Raw genomic sequence first — 20,476 nt, 5'->3', positions numbered from 1 at the left:
TTTACAGTGGCAACAGTTTATGAGAAACAGTCTCTCTCACAGGCGCTTTTAAACACGATTAACGCAGGTGTTTTGAATGCTGCGTTAATGGGCGGTATACCACTCTTATTAAAATCAATGGGGCCTCGCAGACATGCATTCGTTCGCGGCGCTGGATGGCACTTTCTAGTGCCGCATTTTTCGAGTGCTGTCTGCTGTATATTTGTCTGTTTAGTGCCCCTTATCACCCAACACAATGATGTGGTGCGCTAAAACACGCTGTCGGTCGCGGCTGAAAGCAAAAGTAAAATTGCAGGAAAACGCTGCATTTGCAATTGCACCACTTTGCCGCGTTTATGTGTAAGAGCAGCCTAACACCTCTCTACTAACAGTATAATAAATAGTTCTCAGCATCAAAATACTAACAACGACCTGTCCATCCGTGCGTGAGTGAGTAGGGAGTGGGTTTGTGAGTGACTTACATGCTCCACCCCTGATCACATGATGGTGACATCTTCACAGGTCCTGTATGCACCCAGCTGTTGTCCCACTAGGTGTTCGTTAGAATTCCATAGCTACTGAGGCCACCAGGGGTTTGTAGTCCACCTCTAATCTGCATATAAGGATGCAGGACCTGTGATGACATCACCCTCATGTGATCAGGGGCGGAGCATGACGGTGACGTCATCACAGATCCTTCATCTCGAATGCTGTTTTGCTTCTGATCCCTGTTGTATAGGATGAACAATGTATGTAGCAGTGCTGTGTGTATAACGTGCATGCAGCACAGATGTGTGGTGCATTGTGCCACCAAAAACACTGATGCTATAATTTGCTAATAATTACTAGTTCTTATTCATAAAGATCACGTTGAAGTACAGCATTTGGCCTCTATTCATGACCTGCAGGCAATATCCCTTTAAGTAATAGTTGCTGGTGCATCGATATATGTAATATAGTAGACCTGTTACACTGACTCAGTCCCTATGAATGTGCACGGCCTTTACTTAGATGGAGGTCAGCCTCACTTACTGTCATTCACTTACATCAATAAACTCTGTAGATGATCTCTGGGAACTTTATCCTGTATCACACTGTCTTCCTCAGTAGAGCACTAGCAACACTGTCTCTTCTTCAACTTGGAGCCACTTAGTAGTGTAGTTCCACAGTTTACTCTTGCCATTATCCAAAGTCCCCCTTTCTCTGTCTAAGCTTCCTTCTCTCTTGGAGCGATCTCCTGCTATCTGCTTCCTAGCGGCAACCAGACTCTCCAGGCTCCAATGTCTCTGGTCTCTTGGTGTAGGCAGAACCTCTCTCCATAGCTCAAACATTCTGGTCTGCTACTTCACTGCCTATGACACAGATACCATCACCTCCTTATATCTTGCAGAGCCTTAGTGACTTTTGAGGACGTGTGTTGTACCACGTGACCTCCCAGACTAATTAAATCACCTCTTATACAGCACAATGGTACAGCTGATATTACTTGCATTAGATGACAGTCACAAATGTTTGTTGTTGTTAAATGCACCCTTGTTCTAAATGCTAATTAAATATATAGAGAACAGATGTCCACTTCCTGTAGTCTAAAATGGCATGTTACAAAATCCCCAATATGACAATGACCTATTATGAGCCTATTACTTTAAAAATGACCGTGCTCTGACGGGGTACTTTGTTATAGTAACTACTGAGTAATTGAGTTTGACGCCACCGGAACTAGGGGGTGGAGGCAAGATACACTCCCACAAGCAACGCCCCTCCGCTGGATTGCCTGGCCAAGCCAGCTTCGGCCAAGTGCTAATAAGCTGCTCACAGCTGGCCAGCGCTCACATCTGGCAAATGAGACCCCCGGTGATGTCCTGTGGATGATGTCTGCGGCGCTGCCCGTGGCTACTGCTCCGCTGCTCACACTTATCCCCACCGGCACAGTGCATCGCACTCCTCCGTCTCGCATGGTCCACTCCCTTCCCCGCTGTAACCGTGGCCACCGGATCTGCTGCTGTCATGGACTCCTCTGCTGGGTGCGGCGCTTCCAAGCTTTGCACTGTGAACGTCCACCGCTGACACTTACATGCCCTCAGGTGTCAGTGGGGCCCGCGGCACAGGCCTGGCTTTACCCCTCCCAGCTCCGCCACTGTCACTGTCTTCGGCCGGCTACAAGGGAAGAACGCTGACCGCCTGAGGGGACACTGACAGGAGGGCATGCAGGTTGAGCGCCAGAGGGGAAATTTACATCAGCCGCCTGGGGGTGGACATTAACAACAGCAGCCCATTTACGCCGAGCGGCAGAGGGCAATATCAGTCCAGTTGGCTGGGGAGTTGATGACAGCACCCGCCACCTGGGAAGCACCAGACCCGACATTGACAGCAGCAGGCCATTAAGGCCAAGCGCCGGAGGAGACCTTCTCAGGAGCAGCAGCCCATGAATCCCGAGTGGCGGCGGGGGGGAGGGGGGGGGGGGACGGACATTCACACCAGCAGCCTGGGGAGATGATGCCCAGCCATTTCCCTGGGCAGCCAATCCAGCGGGGGGGGGGGGGGGGGCGTTGGTTGTGAGAGTGTATCTTGCCTCCACCCCCTAGTTCTGGTGGCTTCAAGATACACTACTACCGAAGAAATAATAATATGACTTAAATATAATAGCTGACATTTGCCTTTCAGGGTTGCAAAAGCATTGAAGGTGCCTGTGTATGAGACTCCAACCGGCTGGAAATATTTTGCAAACCTTATGGATTCTGGGCGCTGCTCGCTGTGTGGAGAAGAAAGTTTTGGCACAGGTATAATTTATACGCCTTTATTAATTTTTAGATGTTGAGTTCTAAACTTGCTGTAAGCTAGTGCCTTACAAGGCAAAAATGAGTTGAAAATCTGGCTTTAGGACAAATCAAGTTGCGCCAAATTTATTAAGAGGCATGAGCGCATTAACACTGATTTATGACACGCCGGTCCTAATAAATCTAGAATGGAAAAAAGTGAACTTTTTTGTTGCTTGTTGTTAAATACTGTTTAACTATTCAGTTCATACACGAAAACACGTCAACTTTTTCCCTTTTGTGGAAAGCTGACTCAAAGGTCACGCTAAACATTCCCAGTAAACTTTACCATGTGTTACACGAGAAGAACTAAAGTATTATAGAAAGCCCATTTCACATTTGTTCACGCTTTTGAATCCACCCCATCTTGATAATAACTAAGCTAACTATAAAAACATTAACATCATAGTCAAACATAAATATCTGTAATTGTAATGTTAATGGCATTCAGCTGTATCCCTATGTAACAAGCAATAGGACTTTTCTTTTATAGCATCACATTTTTTGCTTTGGCCTGTCAATTAAAGCAATTCTTCTGCTATAAAAGGCCAGACGGTCTTGAAGCAATCTTACACAGAGTTTCCCAGAATGTTTTTGGCAGCGCGTCTTGGAGCTGAAGCTGTGTTTTCAAAAACTCTTCCATTTCTGTAGCAGCGCATGGAGAATGTCTGAGATGTACTACTTGTGATGCGCAGTGCCAACTTTAGAGCTAAGAGCGAGGCCTGGGAGCAGTTGTGATTTCATCTCTCAGCCTGCTCATCTCCTACAGTTGTGTCTCTGCATTCCAGAAATGTTTGGGTTTTAAATTATTTGACCATGTTGCCTGCGCATATTCCATGGGGTCATCAATTTAGGAACTGACGCTCTGCCATCTTTCCAGTATGACTTCACTTACATTTTGTTCAATGTTCTTTTATTAGATTATATATGTGTTGAGTTTGTGATAGTAGAATTCTCAGCATGACCTGACAAATGATCAGAGTATACTGGGACAATTGTACCGCACACTCGGCCACATCTAGTAGGAAGTGGGAGATTAAGCATGAGAGGTATCAAACCTAGGATCAGACCTCAATAGAAATTCAGACCCCGTCTTCATAGAAAATGTGAAAAAAACTTTAATTGCAAATAATGATTCCCTTGGTGTTTGCTGTGATTTCAAGATAGATTACACAGGGTTTACTATAGTCTGTAATGATGAAGACAAATGGGAGCTGTAGGCAAGACTTAACTAAATGCAAAGTGAATGAATAAAAGAAAACACTAAATCACATCAATATTTGGTGTGAGTAGCCTTTGCCTTCAAAACAGCATCAATTCTTCTAGCTGCGCTTACACACAGTTATTGAAGGAGCTCGGCAAGGAGGTTGTTCCAAACATATTGGAAAAGTAACCTGAGATCTTCTGTGGATGTCGCTTGCTCAAATTCTTCCGTCTCTTTATGTAATCCCAGACTCACTCAATGATGTTGAGATCAGGGCTCTGTGGGGCTATATCACCACTTCCAGGACTCCTTGTTCTTCTTTACACTGAAGATAGTTGTTAATGACGTTGGCTGCATGTTTGGGGTCATTCTCCTGCTGCAGAAGAAATTTGTAGTCAATTAGACACCTGGTGTTATTACATGATGGATAAGTATAGTTGTGTTGCTCAGCATTGAGGACACCCTTAAAGGGGTTGTCCCGCGCCGAAACGTTTTTTTTTTTTTTTTAACCCCCCCCCCCCCCCCCCGTTCGGCGCGAGACAACCCCGATGCAGGGGTTAAAAAAACACACCGGGTAGTACTTACCCGAATCCCGGCGGTCCGGCGTCTTCATACTCACCTGCTGAAGATGGCCGCCGGGATCCTGTCTCTCTGTGGACCGCAGGGCTTCTGTGCGGTCCATTGCCGATTCCAGCCTCCTGATTGGCTGGAATCGGCACGTAACGGGGCGGAGCTACACGGAGCTGGCATTCTGCACGAGCGGCCCCATTGAAGACAGCAGAAGACCCGGACTGCGCAAGCGCGGCTAATTTGGCCATTAGAGGCCGAAAATTAGTCGGCACCATGGAGACGAGGACGCCAGCAACGGAGCAGGTAAGTATAAAACTTTTGATAACTTCTGTATGGCTCATAATTAATGCACAATGTACATTACAAAGTGCATTAATATGGCCATACAGAAGTGTATAACCCCACTTGCTGCCGCGGGACAACCCCTTTAATGCTGACTAGAGATGAGCGAACGTACTCGGATAGGCACTACTCGTCCGAGTAATGTGCCTTATCCAAGTACCGCTGTACTCGTGCAGAAAGATTCGGGACGCTCCGCTGCTGACAGGTGAGTCGCAGCGGGGAGCGGGGCAGAGCGGCCGGGAGAGAAGGAGAGAAAGATCTCCCCTTCGTTCCTCCCCGCTCTCCCCTGCAGCTCCCCGCTCCGCAGCGCGTCCCGAATCTTTCTGCACGAGTACAGCGGTACTCGGATAAGGCACATTACTCGGACGAGTAGTGCCTATCCGAGTACGTTCGCTCATCTCTAATGCTGACCAAATCTTCAACTCCATTTAATGAAATGCAGTCCCAAATTTGCAATGAACCTCCACCATGCTTCACTGCTGCCTGCAGACACTCATTATTGTACCTCTCTCCACCATGTTTCACTGCTGCCTGCACACTCATTATTGTACCGCTCTCCACCATGCTTCACTGCTGCCTGCACACTCATTATTGTACCGCTCTCCACCATGCTTCACTGCTGCCTGCAGACACTTATTATTGTACCGCTCTCCACCGTGCTTCACTGCTGCCTGCAGACTCATTATTGTACCGCTCTCCACCATGCTTCACTGCTGCCTGCAGACTCATTATTGTACCGCCCTCCACCGTGCTTCGCTGTTGCCTGCAGACACTCATTATTGTACTGCTCTCTAGACCTTCAGCGAGCAAACTGCCTTCTGTTACAGCCAAATATTTCAAATTTTGACTCACCAGTCGAGAGTACCTGTTTTTCTGCACAATAGTTCCTATGTTTTCATACATAGTTGAGTCACTTAGCCTTCCCTCTATGTTGAAGGTATGGCTTTTTGGCCGCTAGTCTTCTATGAACAACACTTCTGTCCAAATGTCTCCAAATAGTAGATGGAGGTACTGGTTTTTAGCAGTTGTGAGCTGAAGGCACTGCTGGACATCTCCACTTTTGAAGGGAAAATAGTAATAATTAGGAAATTATAGTGTTTCTGGTGGCGCAATGTGCCACTTACTAGTATAATATAGTGAAAGGGATTGGAGTTGTAAGCACACGGCTGCTGTTTTAGGACCTGCTGGCTTAGGACCTGTGATGATGTCACCATCATTGTGCCTCTAGGGTGTTTGATAGAAAATAGATAGCTCTGCTACATGCATGTCACATACTGTTGCATGCATGTCACGCACACATAGCTCTGCTACATGCATGTCACGCACACAGCATTCCTATATGTATGCCTTGCATGTACACAGCTCTCCTACACGCACGTCACGCATGTACACAGCTCTCCTACACGCACGTCACGCAAGTACACAGCTCTACTACACACACGTCATGCACACACACAATTCTGCTACACGCACGTCATGCACACACACAATTCTGCTACACACACGTCATGCAAAGAGACAGCTCTGCTAAACACACGTCACACACACAGCTCTGCTGCACACACGTCACAGACACACACAGACTTGCTACACGTCACAGACACACACAGACTTGCTACACGTCAGACACACACAGCTCTGCTACATGCACGTCACACACACAGCTCTGCTACATGCACGTCACAGACACACACAGCTCTGCTACATGCACAACACAGACACACACAGCTCTGCTACATGCACATCACAGACACACACAGCTCTGCTACGCACGTGTCACTGACACACACAGCTCTAGTACATGCGGAATCAGGCCCTGGGGATGGCAGTGTCCGTGAGTACCTGTACTTTTAGTTTTCGATCTGTACTGCGGATGGTCCACATGGCGAGCCGTCGGATATGCGCAGTACAGATTTTTTTTTTCAAACTCCTGCTTTTTCCGCGTCATTGCGACCTTTCTGCAATGTGATTGCAGAAGGGCCATGGATTGGACGGCTTCCATTGACCGCAATTGGTTTCTGCAAGTATGCAAGAAGAATCAATTTCCCATAGCATGCTATGGGCGCTATTTGCTGCGTATTCAGCAGCAAATATCTGTCTGTGGGCAGGAGCCCTTATTATTCAACTATCTATTTAAGCCTGCCAGGGTATACAGTGTTTTCATTTCTAAATACATTTCTGGTTAGATACATACTTTCACATAGGATGGCAGAAATTATGGCATTTAATACAAAATTACATTCTTCTTCTAGGTTCAGATCATCTCAGGGAAAAGGATGGACTTTGGGCTGTTTTAGTCTGGCTTTCAATTATGGCTGCACGTAAGCAAGGAGTAGAAGAGATTGTGCAAGATCACTGGACAAAGTTTGGACGCCACTATTACTGCAGGTAAGATATTCCTATTCTGCGTACTGTGTGGTGGCCAACGGCGTCCCATAGGGAGACCCCGAACACCTGTCATATACATGGGGAACTGGGAGGGTATAGTGCTGACTTGTCACGGTGGCACTAACCATGCTCCATCCCGGAGGTACACCCGCAGCTAAGGCCAGGGTAGCATGAATAAAAGCATGAATAAGAACATTGTACTGGGTGTATGGGAACAAATGCAGACTGTACAAAACTAAAGGTTCTGTTTTACTTGTGTCTACTAAGCAGTTTTTAATTTCTCTGTATATTTTGTGAAATAGATTGTTTTGTCTGTTTTAGTATAATAATGATAAATATTATTCATACAGACAGTATAAGGGTGGTTTCACATCTGCGCTCAGGGTTCTATTTTCCTGCTCTGTTCAGGGAGCAGGAAAGGGCAATTCTTGCAACTGAATGGCCCGCTCTGTGGATGGAAACGAAGAGCCGTACGGACTCCATTGACTAATCAGGTTCATCTATGTTCTGCCCAGCTGCCCGGCTTTTGGATGGAAGAAAAAACTCTGAATTCAGTGCTTTTTCTAATAGTATTTTGAGCTGGATCTGTGAACCTTCCGAGTGAAGGTTCCGAAAAAGATGTGAATTTGGCCTAACGTTAATGCAGCTTGCCATCATAGAATCATAGAATGGTAGAGTTGGAAGGGACCTCCAGGGTCATCGGGTCCAACCCCCTGCTCAGTGCAGGATTCACTAAGTCATCCCAGACAGATATTTGTCCAGCCTGTGTTTGAACAATTCCATTGAAGGAGAACTCACCAACTCCCGTGGCAACTTGTTCCACTCATTGATCACCCTCACTTTCAAAAAGTTTCTCTAATATCTAATCTGTGTCTCCTCCCTTTCAGTTTCATCCCATCGCTTCTAGTCTTTCCTTGTACAAATGAGAATAGGGCTGATCCCTCTGCACTGTGACAGCCTTTCAGATATTCCATATATCAGTTCTCACTAGTTTTCATTTAAACAGGATTGCTCATTTTAATATATAGTGTCCTTTGTATTACATACAGCAATTAAAATTAGGGAAGCAGCTGATGATGATGTTTAGAAGAACATAGAATGAGACTAGAGTAGCTCTCCAGATCACAGCTGTTACCATTGCTCACACAATCCTTCTACTGATGAAAAAGGAAGATACTGTCAAATGTCAGAGCACCGCTAATTAGTTCCCTCTTTTCTGATCCTATTTGGTGCAAAAAGGTGAACACCATCATATCATGGATTGGGAGTAACCAACCAACTGGAATTACTGGGCAATAAACCATAGGAAGTGTGGCACTAAACCAAGGGACACAAGACATCTAGTTAATACGCTCACCATGACAGCATGAAACTGTATTTAGTAAACCTAACACTAATAGTTGTGCCGATATCTTGAACCTCTAATTAAAATGATCTAAATGTAAAATTGATGCAGAGCCAAGCCATGGATAAAATATCAACTAAGACTGGATTTATGTAATTATTCGGAAGTGAGAGTCTGTATCATGTTGAAGCATCTTTGATTAGTTTTAGAAAAATTAAGACCAAGCTAATGTGATGCTCCACCAACTGAATGTATGTAAAACATGGCACGTGCAGTATCTGCAAAACTGCGTTACCGTAGTTACTGGCGAAAGTTTCTAAGGTCTTTCACTGTCCAGTTAAAAGGGGTTTCCGTGATAGTTTTTCCAAAGGGGTCCCTCAGTGTGTAAATCTAATAAAGAGCTCCTATTGATCTCTTTCCACTTCTCCCTCCACCGGCGGCTCCACTGTGTTGTTTATTAACAGGCTGCAGTCGGCCTGTGATGCCCCATTAACCTGTCGCTGCAGTCAGTGGCAGACCGGGTTCAAAGCCGGGCAACTAAAGTAATAAATGGAATGGGTGGACTTCACTTCCCAGAGAGGTTATTATCAACATTGGGGTTATTTAGTTTCAAAAAAGATGGCTGAGGGGCGACCTAATAATTATGTATAAATATATCAGGGGACAATACAGAGATCTCTCCCATCATCAATTTATACCCAGGACTGTGACTGTAACAAGGGGGCGCCCTCTACATATAGAGGAAAGAAGGTTTTTACAATGACATATAAGGGGGTTCTTTACTGTAAGAGCAGTGAGACTATGGAACTCTCTGCCTGAGGACGTGGTGATGGCCAGCTTGCTAAAAGCGTTTAAGAGTGGCCTAGACACCTTTCTTGAGTGTATCAATATTATATTTTATAGTCACTAATTACTTCAGAAGGTTCGGTGATCAAAGGATTATTCTAATTGCCAGATTGGAGTCAGGAAGGAATTTTTTTCTCCTTAAATATGGAAAATTGGCTTCTACCTCATTGTTTTGGGTTTTTTTTGCCTCCTCTGGATCAACATTGAGGGAGAAATAAGCTGAACTGAATAGACATATGTCTTTTTTCGGCCTAACATACTATGTAACTGTTCACTCTACAACGATTGCTGAGCTCTGTCAATGGCTGTGGCAGCTTATTTACAAGACGGCTCAGACTGACTGCAGCCCGCAAAGGTAACATTAGCAGGGAGACCCGGAGCCACCGCCAGGGACAAGCGGAGAGCAGAGAGAGGTAAGTATGAGCTCTTAATTATGTTTACACACTGGAGGACCCCTTTAGAAAAAACTTTTATCTCAGACAACCCCTTTAAGTTATGAAGCTACTCTGCGTAACAGGAGCATTAGTGGATCTGGGTTAAAAGGTAGTATACTACATATTTGACTAATGACCAGAGCCATTGCCAACCTTACTGCACACCTGAGTGGAACATATGTAATATCTTATAGTGTTGGATACAAACCAGCTTTATTGCTGTAAGCACTAACCTATTCTCCGTGTCATATATAATGACTGAGATACATAAAGTTCTCTCTAATTCTTCAAGTAAACAAGAACTACAAGTTCAGTTTGAATCTCCAAACAAGAACACAAATGGAAATTTCTGAAAATCTTTGGTAATCCTATGATCTGAATAGTAGAAGTAGAACAGTGACTAATCTAGTTATCTGAAAAATGTGGCCCATAATAGTACGGCACATGTATAACTAATTGATACTGTTATGGGTATTAAAGGCTTTACGGTGGAATAAAAATATAACAGTCAATCATATTAATAATGAGAGAGCCTAAGCCGGACATATCTCTGCATATCCAACAGTCACAGTGTTATGTAACCAGGATAATATACTATTGGCCAAGTGCTTTAGATAACGGGATCTGCTGTTTTTATTTCCTATATTATTCCTACCAAAAGCTGATTTAGAAAGTTTTTCATTCATCGCACTATGTTCACAATGCTTGAGAAGTACATGATAGGAATCATAGTCATTTAATTTTTAAGCTGCTTATTGTGTAAGGCATCATTTAGCGTGACATTGTATTACTTATATATATATATATATATATATATATCACTGAGATCATTTTCATTTTCTGCAAGCAATAATCACAGCAAATCTTTTAAACTAGAACTTCTATAGCATCCTAATATGTGAATATCTACTCATTAACCCCTTTAGTGGCACGCCCGGAAAATCTCCGGGGCTTGCTGCACTGACCATGCAGTTAAACCCCGGAAGATTTCCGTAGACAGCTCCAGTGCTAAAATGCTGGCCAGGACACACAGTTATTGTCACTGTACACATTTGTCACTTTGAATTACCTCAGGCAAATCTGCGGGGCTTGCTGCGCTGACATGGTAGTAATAAACCTGCCACTGAAAGGGTTAAATGGCCTCCTAAGTGGCATACATGGAGCCAGATTAACACTGTGTTTCTGAGCCCCTTATGGCCAATAAATAAGAGGACTTGTGTTTATTATTATATCATTTCTGGAACACTCTACCCCAAAACATCTGGAAAGTCCCCAACACACAGAATTTAAGACTTGTCTTAAAGGCGCACCTCTTTATAAAAGCATACCAATCTCCTGATCTAGTCCCCCACCCCAATATGCCCCCTGCCCCTCCCTATGGCTTTCCACTTTTGCCTATCATGTACACTTCCTGCCCCGCACCTCCTGCACTACCCCAACCCCGTTTGTGTCCTAAAAACTGTATATCACATCATTGCTGTGTTCTCTTCTGCTCCACCTCCCGCCCCTGTACCTTCTATACCCCTTTGTTTCCAAATAATTGAATACCACATGTAACTTTTGTCATTTCTGTCATTTTCATATTGTTGGCATTCCCCATGTGCCTTGAAAGCTCTTCGGAATAAGTTGGCGCTATACAAATAAAGATTACTATTATTATTTCTCTCCCTCCCCTCTTCTGCCCTCCGCCCCCTCCCTCTCTTCACTTCCCCTTCTTGCCCAGCTACATTCAGAGAGTAAGATCTCAACAGCGACCATTCCCAAAAATCTAATTCAGTTCAACTCTATCATGTACTAAGTAGTCGGCTTAGGCCGGGTATCTCCAAGAAAGAGGCCTATGGTTGCCAGGTCTTGAGGAATAGGTCAATTTTGCTATAAATAATCAAGCTGAGAATAGATAAGGGTAAACATAAGAGTTTCTGATGTATCCATAGCAAAGGCCCATTTACACAAGACTATTATCCTTCAGAGTTGTTAAAATCCCCGTGCTCCCACAGAAGTTTGAACCATAGTTGTCCCATGCAAATGAATGCAGAGACCGAATGACTGAGTGAGAGTGGGTCAGTCGTTCAGTTTCTGCATGCAGAAAACTAACTTACCAGCCATGCAGTGTAAACAGCAGTCGTTCACTTCTAAACGACTGCTGCTTAGACCCAATGTCCATAGGTGGATCAGATTTGTGGAATCTGCACGGGTGAGATCTGCAAATCAAGCCGCTCATTGGGAAGCAGGAGCATTCGCACATGAATTAAAGCATGCGGTTTTGTTTTGCGGACCTTTTAGTACGGAAAACAAGTTGCAGCATGCTGCATTTCAGTGCGGTTCCCGCACGGATGGCTTTTATTGAGGTCAATGGAGGCTGTCCAATCTGCTAACGGGCTGCGGATTCCACGGGAAAGCAGGAGTTTTAAAAAAAAAACAAACTCCACTGCGCATGTGCAGCGGCGCGCCGGCTGGCATTTCCACACACATCCACAGTGAAGAAAATAGAAGACCCGGACAGGCACAAAAGAGACCCAGCGGGTAAGCAGTGTCTTCGGGCCCACGGGCAGGGTCTAATTTCACTGCAGCCTCCCACATGCGGAATACAATCTGCCTGTGGACACTGGGCCTTATTGTGAATGGAGGCGGGTGACGCTCCCTGACCTGATCCACCTGATCCACAACACAGGAGCGAGCTTCACTGGGATGGGCATCGTTTGCTCAACAGTTCATCCCATGTAAATGGGACTTAAGAAAATTGCGGATGCTGGACATGTCTTTGAGGTGCAGGTGATCTGAGCATGCGAGTGATGGAATAGAGGTAGAAAAGGAATGAGGTGATTGTTCAACAAACCTAGAGCACCTTTGAAGGAAATGTGTTTGAGGTGCTTGCGTCAAGAGGGATAGGGTGTTCTGCATTGCACTATCAGGAGAAAACGAGAAAGCGAAAGGGACAATGATGATTTTAGGGAGTCTGTTAATTTCTGAATATTAATGGCCTATAGATTTCTGTGTGTGCAGCGGGTAGGAAGGTCCTGCGAGAGACAAGAATGCTTGATAGTAATGGGAAAAAAAAGTTGCGGTCAGAGAGTGGGAGAGAGAAGTTTAAAAAGACAGAGATAGAGCAGAGCCAGAAGAAGACTCGCTCAAGTGTATTACCATCTTTTGTGTGTGGGAGAAGCTGTAAGTTGTGCAAGGACTAGAAGGAGGTTAATTATAGAAGTTCAAAGCCAGACAGGGAGATTGGCTTGTCCAGGGAGATGTTACTCTCACCCAAAATGAGAGTTGGAATTTCACAGAATAAGTAGGGAAGCCAGGTGGTGATGTCATGCAGGAACTGATAAGGAGAGTGGATGAAAGACTCTGCGGGTGTGGACCTCAAAAGGGGAATGTGATTGAAGGTACCAAGAAGATTACCTGGAAAGTGCATTGTGGAGAAAGAAGAGTGTCTACTCCTCCACACCTCTTCTTAGTTCTTGGGCTATGCGAAAAGTGTAGCCTATCAAAAGGTAGAGCAGCAAGGGAAGCTGTGTCAGATTGTTGGTTAATACGTCTGCAAAGAAAGAGCTACATAAAAAATAACGGCTCCAGAGGGATACGGTTCTTTTCGGACATTCTGGCTGGAGGAGTTGCTTAGGAAAGAAACCAGCATTACTGAAATGTATTGGAGATTTTTTTGGCCATTGTCAGGCGCTGTAAATTCCAATGACATTACTATTGGGCACGAAGGACTAGCAGAAGTGAGAGTGGCAGACACTACTGGCCAAATACCATCCACTGATTCACTGATAGCTAAGGACTTTGAGCTTTGGTGTGCCTCCAATTACAGTTACTTTGTGGATTATTTACTGCTCGGTGGGAACTCAAAGAATTTGCATACAGGACTGTCAGAACCAAAGCATGTCCCTCTGGAGCCTCTATTTTTTTAGGAAGTTTAAGTTTAGATGTTATGTATTCTTTCCTTGTAGACTCATTAGCTTACTTTTATGCCAACTAGGGGCCTACATTTACAGTGTCAGTACTTACATCTACTTAGCCGGATGAACTTTTTTCTATCGATCATTTAGTTATAAAGTTTGTAGTTGGATTGATGTAAAAACTTTTGCAACAAAGGACAACTAATGAACAAAGTAATTAATTAAAGCAACAAAATGAGTGGGGTTCATCAGAAAGTGTGGGCAACCAGAAACCCAACAAATTATGCCACAAAGTAGCAGATCTATGCCAGAATTGATTAATATGGCCAGAGATAGGCCAAATTTATTAAGGAGCATGTATCACCAAAGAAATGTTGTGCATCTCATTGCAGCACATTTTGGTTTAAGGTCGATGTATAACAGAATGGTCTAAGCAAATCCCCCCCATTCTGTGTTATTTTATCTCTACCTTTACTCTAGATACTTAATACTGGCATACTTTGGTTTTCTGTTATAGATTTGACTATGATGGACTCGAACCCAGGACAGCATTCTACATAATGAAAGATGTGGAGTCTACAATAATCGAAAAGTCATTCGCCAGTCAGCAGTTTGCAGTTGGAAGCCATATGTACGGCGTGGAGAAAACAGATAGTTTTGAATATGTGGATCCTGTAGATGGTACTGTAACAAAAAAGCAGGTAGGACCATGAACATAGTGTATTATCTCTGAGATCAAATACAATTGTATGTAAATGTATCCTGAGAATCATGTTCAGAGGGAAAACTCAACCTTGGAACTTGTCTTTCGGGTGACATCAGTCTTCCAGAATGGTTGACAAAAATATAATGTCTGTAACGAGATTAAGGAGCTTTTTCAACATTTTAACATTGATTGCTAGAATATGCCAGCAATGTACAATCATTGGGGGTTAGATGGACCCCCACCATTAGCATGAGCAGCTCAGGGTTCTTGGAGCAATCTGGTGGCCCGTTTGCAATGTTTCCATACTGCACTTATCCAGACAATTCTTTTTTTCCGGCAGCTCCATTCAAGTGAGCGAGGATAACTCGCAATACCAGACACAGTTTATGGACAACAGGGACTTTGTGTCAGAGGAAAGCTAAATGAGATTTGAATGTAAAATGGGTTTTGAGGTACTTTTCTGAACTACTTACATGAAATTACCAGTGAGAAATGGCTGCATAGGACTCCACTGCAGTGAGCCGGCTTCATTTGTTTTATTCTAAAAGTTCTAATTGTTCTATGGACAAAAATATACAGAGTATTGACACATGGCAAGGTATTTCCATATGATACATACATAAATGGACTAAAGATATAGCAACTTGTGTCATATCATGAATAGAGATGAGCGAACGTACTCGGTAAGGCCGATTTCGCAATCGAGCACCGCGATTTTCAAGTACTTCACTACTCGGGTGAAAAGTACTCGGGGTCGCCGGGGGGCGTGGCGTGGTGGAGCCGGAGGTAGCAGCGGGGAACAGGGGGGAGCCCTCTCTCTCTCCCCTTTTCACCCGAGTAGTGAAGTACTCGAAAATCGCGGTGCTCGATTGCGAAATCGGCCTTACCGAGTACGTTCGCTCATCTCTAATCATGAAAAGACTTTTCGTTTGGTAAACACTGGTGTTTGTATAAAAAATATAATGTAACAAACAAAAAGGAGGCTGCAAAGTAAACCCTCAGTTCAATATTTAACTGGTGTAGTCAGAGGCGTAACTGGGGGCTCTCGGGCCCCGGTGCAAAAATTGTAATAGGGGCCCCTACCTACTATGTTCTGTTTATAATATGGTGTCTTCTTATGTGATGGAGGGGCCTTTGGGTCTCCTAAGGCTTTAGGGCTCTGTAGCAACTTCTACCCCTGCATCCCCTATAGCTGCGCCCCTGGGCATAGAATGGGCTTTCAATCCAAATTTCCTATTCTTAATGGAATTTTTCCATTGTATGAAGTTATACGGCTAGCATCTTTTGTATATCATGAGACAATTCCTTTAATTTTCTGCAGTGAACAGATATAACCCTTGCTGGTTCAATGTCTGTGAAGTGCTTGCTCTGACAATTTGTATCCTGGGAGGCAAAATGTGCATTAATACCGTATGCAGACATTGCTACATCTTTCACAATGCAGGATTTCATGGACTGTTATTACAAGAGCCCATCGAAACTATTATGGACATCGACTAATTTTAGTTCAACATGCAGAAATCAAGTTGAAACTGTTGGCTACACTACAGGCTGGAACTCAAGATCAGTACAAGATACAAAGCATTCACTTTTATGCTTATTAACCCTTGTATGACCAAGGGACATATTTGTTCCATAGCTTTAAACTACACCCAAATTCAATTGAATCAACTTACAGTAGGGTGGTGACATTTGTATGTAACAATTTAGTATATCACTGATTGTATACAACTAAGGCCTCTTTCACGCAGGCGATGCATTTTAAGCTGGCCGAAAAACGCGTGCACGGAAAAAAATCCACAATCGAGTCGTGGCCAAATTGTGCGTTTTCTCGTCCATTTTCACGAGTGGCTGCAGCCAATATACGCCGCAGTGCGGAAATTCAGCGATCGGCAAAAACCCTTGGCAGGGCTTCTAATGCCTAAATAGAGCCACCTGTAATGTTTTTGCAGTGCTGGACCTTGCTAAATTCCCTCCCCCTCCCTTTTTGTTTGGAGCCACCAGTGTATATCAGCCGAAAGATCTTATATATCTTATATATTGCTTTGCTATATCTCGAGAACAAATAGTGCTTTCAAGGAAAGAGATTTTAGAATCTATACATCATTTTTATGCTAAATATGTCATAATATCTAAAAGTACTCGCTTACAATCACTACAGACCTGAAAGGGTTAAGCAAATCTCTGACTTTTTACTTTCAGGACACTTTTCTTTTTTTCCAAGTGTTTTGGCTTTATTAACCTAAGTGATTATATAAAGCTTGATATTCCGAGCGTGATTGTTTGGTGAGAGTTATCCCAGGCAGCTGATACAACATATTTGGGACCTAACAGCAGTAATGGGCTTCCGCATGCCAGTCCAGCCCATACCTAATAGAAGGGACTAACATGCCTGTAGGGTGTCTGCTCATGATATATTCTCAGCTGTGCTCTTTAAGCCTCCCATCCTTTTAGGAATATATCAGCTGTTACATCTCCTTTGTGTAGCGCCTGTCTGTGTGTGGGCAGTGATATAAATACTTTACTGTCCCAAAGGTCATGTCACTATTAACCCCTCAAGGACCAGGGTGTTTCATCCCAAAAAAGGACCTGACACTTTTCAAGGATTTTACCACTTGTGGTTTTACGGCCCTATTTTTTTTCCTTTAGGTACCAAAATTTTTTCCTGGGACATATAAGGCTATTTTTTTATATCTTTTTTCACAGATTTTTTTTCCTTTTTTTTCCCTTTAGTTTATTAGGGATAAAAAGGTGTAAAAGTTTTTTTAAATTTATAGTTGTTTTTTTTAATATATTTACGCTAAAATAAAGTTCAGGAATGGGTCGCGCGTTTTGCTTCGGATGGTTTGATATATAATTTGTTTATTTTCAGATTATAGGGCATATATGTTTTGGTTGTTGTCACAGTGGGTCATTTTCACATATATATATATATATTTATTTTTTAATTATTTTATTTTTTAATTATTTATTTATTTATTTTTTAATTATTATTATTTAGTTATTTATTTTTTAATTTTTGTTTTTTTAACTTCTGTAAGTTTGTAAAAACTTATTTTTTTAGAACTATTTTTTTAAATATTTATGTCCCTCCTGACTTAATATAAGACCTCTGGGGGTCATTAACATAGTTTTTTTTTTCATTTCCCTTTTCCATTGGAGCATCCATAGGAGCCCCAGTTGCTGGAAAAACATCCCCCTGTAGTGACAGTAGTCACTCACAGAACTGGTCTAGGTCTAGTAAAGCCCTGCTGCTCTGCTGGGGCAGGGGGCAGCTGGCAATAACTTGATCGCCGGGCCAACTAGTGGAAGTAACACTTCTGCTTTCTCTCTTCACTACATAGAACTCATTGAGTGCTATGTAGCTTGCAAACGAGAAGGCAGAAGCAGTTAAAAACAGCTTCTGCCTTCTCCTCTGGGTCCTCAGTTGTGACTAACATCCGAGGACCCAACCTGCTCTTGTTACATTGCAGGAGCTTTAATCCTGCGCTGTATTTTCACTATTAGCCGGGAATAAAGCCAATGACTAAGTGCCGTAAATTTACGGCACTTGGTCCTTATCAGTTTAAACATATTCTGCAGCTTACAGCCTTCCTTTACTGTATAGTACTGACTAATTCAACTGAAATTGGATATATTTGCATGAAAGAAGTGATTTTTACAAAGGACGTTGCAGAATTTATATATTTTAATTTTACGTCCACATCAGAAAAAAGTAGCTCACTCTGGGAAAAGGGCCATTGATGACAATTTAGGCTTAGGGTAATTACTAATTTGGAAGTAATTTCTTGCTTATACCTGCTTACAGTAACTCTGGCCTGTGACTCCATGTAAATACGTTTCATTACAATCCATAAAACACATTAAGGGTGAAATATTTAATTGGAAGCACAAACAGTCATTTCTGATGTTAGTAGTTCCATCTGTCAGAGTACTGCTACAATTGCATCGATTTAGCAATATAGCAATAGCAGATTGCCATACGCATGTAGTAAATTTTAACTTGACACTTAGAGCTTCTACCCACTAGCATTTAGTTTTTTTTAACGCTGCATTTTTTTAATGGGACTTTCTAATGTTAAAATCGCATCACACAAAAATCGCTAGTTTGTGCTTTTGCAATTTTTGTGCGATGCGATTTTAACATTAGAATGTCCTATTGAAAAAAACGTAGCGATATCGCAGCGTTAAGAAAACGCTAGTGGGTAGAAGCCCTTAAAGTGTTAAGTAAATTGTGGCACATTTTCCCATTTTCAATAGCTTTTCAATGACTTTGGTAACATGTTGCAACAGGTTTTCAGCATTGGGTTAAACTCTGCTACATCTGTCATTAAAGGGCAGTTGAAGCCACCACTGAAAATAAGCGCAGTGCAGTAAGCATCCCTAAATTAGAGAGCTTTCCTTTCTCAGCTTGTTATCCCCTAACCACAGGGGATAACTTGCTGGTTGGTGGGGGCCCAGCCTCTGGGACTGCCACCCGTCCAGGGGTCCAGCCTCTGGGACTGCCACCCGTCCAGGGGTCGTGGCAACGATGGCTCCATTCATTTCGGTGGAATCGCTGGAAATTGCCAAGGGTTTGAACTTCGCTATCTCCAGCAGTTCCATTGATGTGAATGGAGCAGAGGGAGAGGGGCACATGTGTTTGTAGTTGTCTACATTTCTTAATCCTCTTTATGTGTTACATTTCTTATTTAATAATAGCAACAATTGTATTTTGTCCATGGGAGTGCATTTATTTCATCATAAAGCTCCTAGCAACATTGACAGGAGGAATTTCCACAAAGTAATGTGCCAAAAAAACAACTATTGCCAAGAGAAAAATGTAACATGCACTAATAGTTTCAGAAGTATTTAGAACTTCACATCACAGGCATTCCATGATATCTGTAAGAAAATGCACAAAGTGGAACCATACGTCAAAAATGTACAAAAAGCACAGCTATGTTTTAATGAGCCTGCTCCTTATAACTACACAAATGCAAAACTCATCACTTGAGTGTTCATAGCACAAATCTGAGACCTACATGAGTGTCCCATATCTTGTCCTCGCCCATCATAAACAAATCACTAATTTCTATGGTCATGAAAAGGGGCCCCTGGCAGCAGGGCTCTCATGCAGGAACGTCCCCCTAGTACATAATTAAATGGAACAATCACATGTACCAAATAAGCATTTTTTTTATCTCTAAGGCCGAAGTCAGCCGAGCAGTCTTTTTATGTTTGCGCCTATGTGCACAAAAAAAATTTAAGTCTATTATACCAATCACAGGCAGCGCTCAGCTGTCATTTAATGAATGGCTGAGCGCTGCCTGAGATTGGTTACAGCGCTCAGCCAATCAGACCCAGTGCTTTCAGGAGGCGAGGATTTTTAAATCCCCTGCCAGTAGAAAGTGCTTCAGAAGGGTGATGGGGAGCCAGGGAGAAGACTCTCCGGAGCTGGACAGTGGCGGAGAGGTGATGTGTATATATTTTTTACATTTTTTTCCAGCAGCTAGGGATGATTTTCAGGGAAGGGCTTATATTTCAAGCCCTTCCCCGAAAATCACTGCATTGAAAGCAATGGGAGAACATCGCGATCCTCTGCCACAGCTGTGACAGCTGTGGCAGGGGATTCTTTTGTCGCGAGCAGTCCCCTCATCATTGAACACTGTGACAGTGCTGTCACAGTGTTCAGTGATGAGGGGACCTTCTTGGAACAGCTGCGCTCTACAAGCACAGCTGCTCCAGTAGCACAGAATTTCGGTCACATGCATTTTGCACATCCATGCAGCGCATTTCTTTTTGCGCACATAGGTGCACAAACAAAATGCTCGTCTGACTGAGCCCTAAGAGAGCATGAGCTGTAAATACAGGCTTGATTCAATATACCTTTTTATGAGTTCCCTGAGGTGTGTAGTTTCCAAAATAGGGTCATATTTTTAAATATGAATCAAACCACAGAAAGGGG

At 43.3% G+C, this 20,476-nt stretch overlaps 1 protein-coding gene across 1 annotated transcript in view; it reads left to right on the top strand.

Moving 5' to 3' along the window:
• The window catches only part of PGM5 (phosphoglucomutase 5), a 92,315-nt gene that overhangs the window by 61,629 nt on the left and 10,210 nt on the right, over positions 1 to 20,476 (top strand). Inside the window, exons 7-9 of the mRNA XM_066604200.1 lie at positions 2,644 to 2,759; positions 7,164 to 7,299; positions 14,341 to 14,524. Coding sequence (XP_066460297.1) covers positions 2,644 to 2,759; positions 7,164 to 7,299; positions 14,341 to 14,524 — 436 coding nt within the window. The remainder of the gene's footprint in view (positions 1 to 2,643; positions 2,760 to 7,163; positions 7,300 to 14,340; positions 14,525 to 20,476) is intronic.

Source organism: Eleutherodactylus coqui, chromosome 5 (assembly GCF_035609145.1).
Source record: "Eleutherodactylus coqui strain aEleCoq1 chromosome 5, aEleCoq1.hap1, whole genome shotgun sequence".
Lineage (NCBI taxonomy): Eukaryota > Metazoa > Chordata > Amphibia > Anura > Eleutherodactylidae > Eleutherodactylus > Eleutherodactylus coqui.
The sequence above is the reverse complement of the archived record's forward strand: the minus strand, read 5'-3'. Positions and strand labels throughout refer to the sequence as shown.